The 517-nt window shown below is 71.6% G+C and overlaps 1 protein-coding gene across 1 annotated transcript in view; it reads left to right on the forward strand.

The window, feature by feature from the left end:
- Positions 1-517, forward strand: part of RIPK4 (receptor-interacting serine-threonine kinase 4) — a 33274-nt gene that overhangs the window by 6672 nt on the left and 26085 nt on the right. The window contains exon 3 of the mRNA XM_010835010.1: positions 2-144. Within this exon, the coding sequence (XP_010833312.1) occupies positions 2-144 (143 nt within the window). The remainder of the gene's footprint in view (position 1; positions 145-517) is intronic.

Below are 517 nucleotides of genomic sequence, written 5' to 3' on the forward strand. Positions count from 1 at the left end.
GCTGCGCACCTTCGACGCGGGCGAGTTCGCGGGCTGGGAGAAGGTCGGCTCGGGCGGCTTCGGGCAGGTGTACAAGGGGCGCCACGTCCACTGGAAGACGTGGCTCGCCATCAAGTGCTCGCCAAGCCTGCACGTCGACGACAGGTCAGCGGCCCGGGCGGGGGCGGCTGCGCTGGGCGGGCGGTGGGGAGCCTGGGTTCCGGGCGTTCCCGTTCTCTCCACCCGAGTGGCCTCCGGGGCAGCCTCGGCAGGAAAACCCAGCGCCGGGAGAGGCCGTGAGCCCCCGGCGGGGTGGGCGCCGCTGGCCGGGTGGGAGGGACGCGGGGGGCGGCTTGGCGAGCTCCGGGTCTATCTGACCGCCGGGGTCCCGGGATGCGGCTCCTACGGGAGACCCTCGGGGAGCTGCGTTCGCCTAAGGAGTTGTTGAGTGCCATGTATTGTTCCCTGGCTTCCGGTGAGCCCCGGATTTTCAGGGTCCCGAGCTCGCCTTGCATCTTCGACTCTCGGTGGCGCGTCC

Source organism: Bison bison, unplaced genomic scaffold (assembly GCF_000754665.1).
Source record: "Bison bison bison isolate TAMUID 2011002044 unplaced genomic scaffold, Bison_UMD1.0 scf7180017864037, whole genome shotgun sequence".
NCBI classification, from domain to species: domain Eukaryota; kingdom Metazoa; phylum Chordata; class Mammalia; order Artiodactyla; family Bovidae; genus Bison; species Bison bison.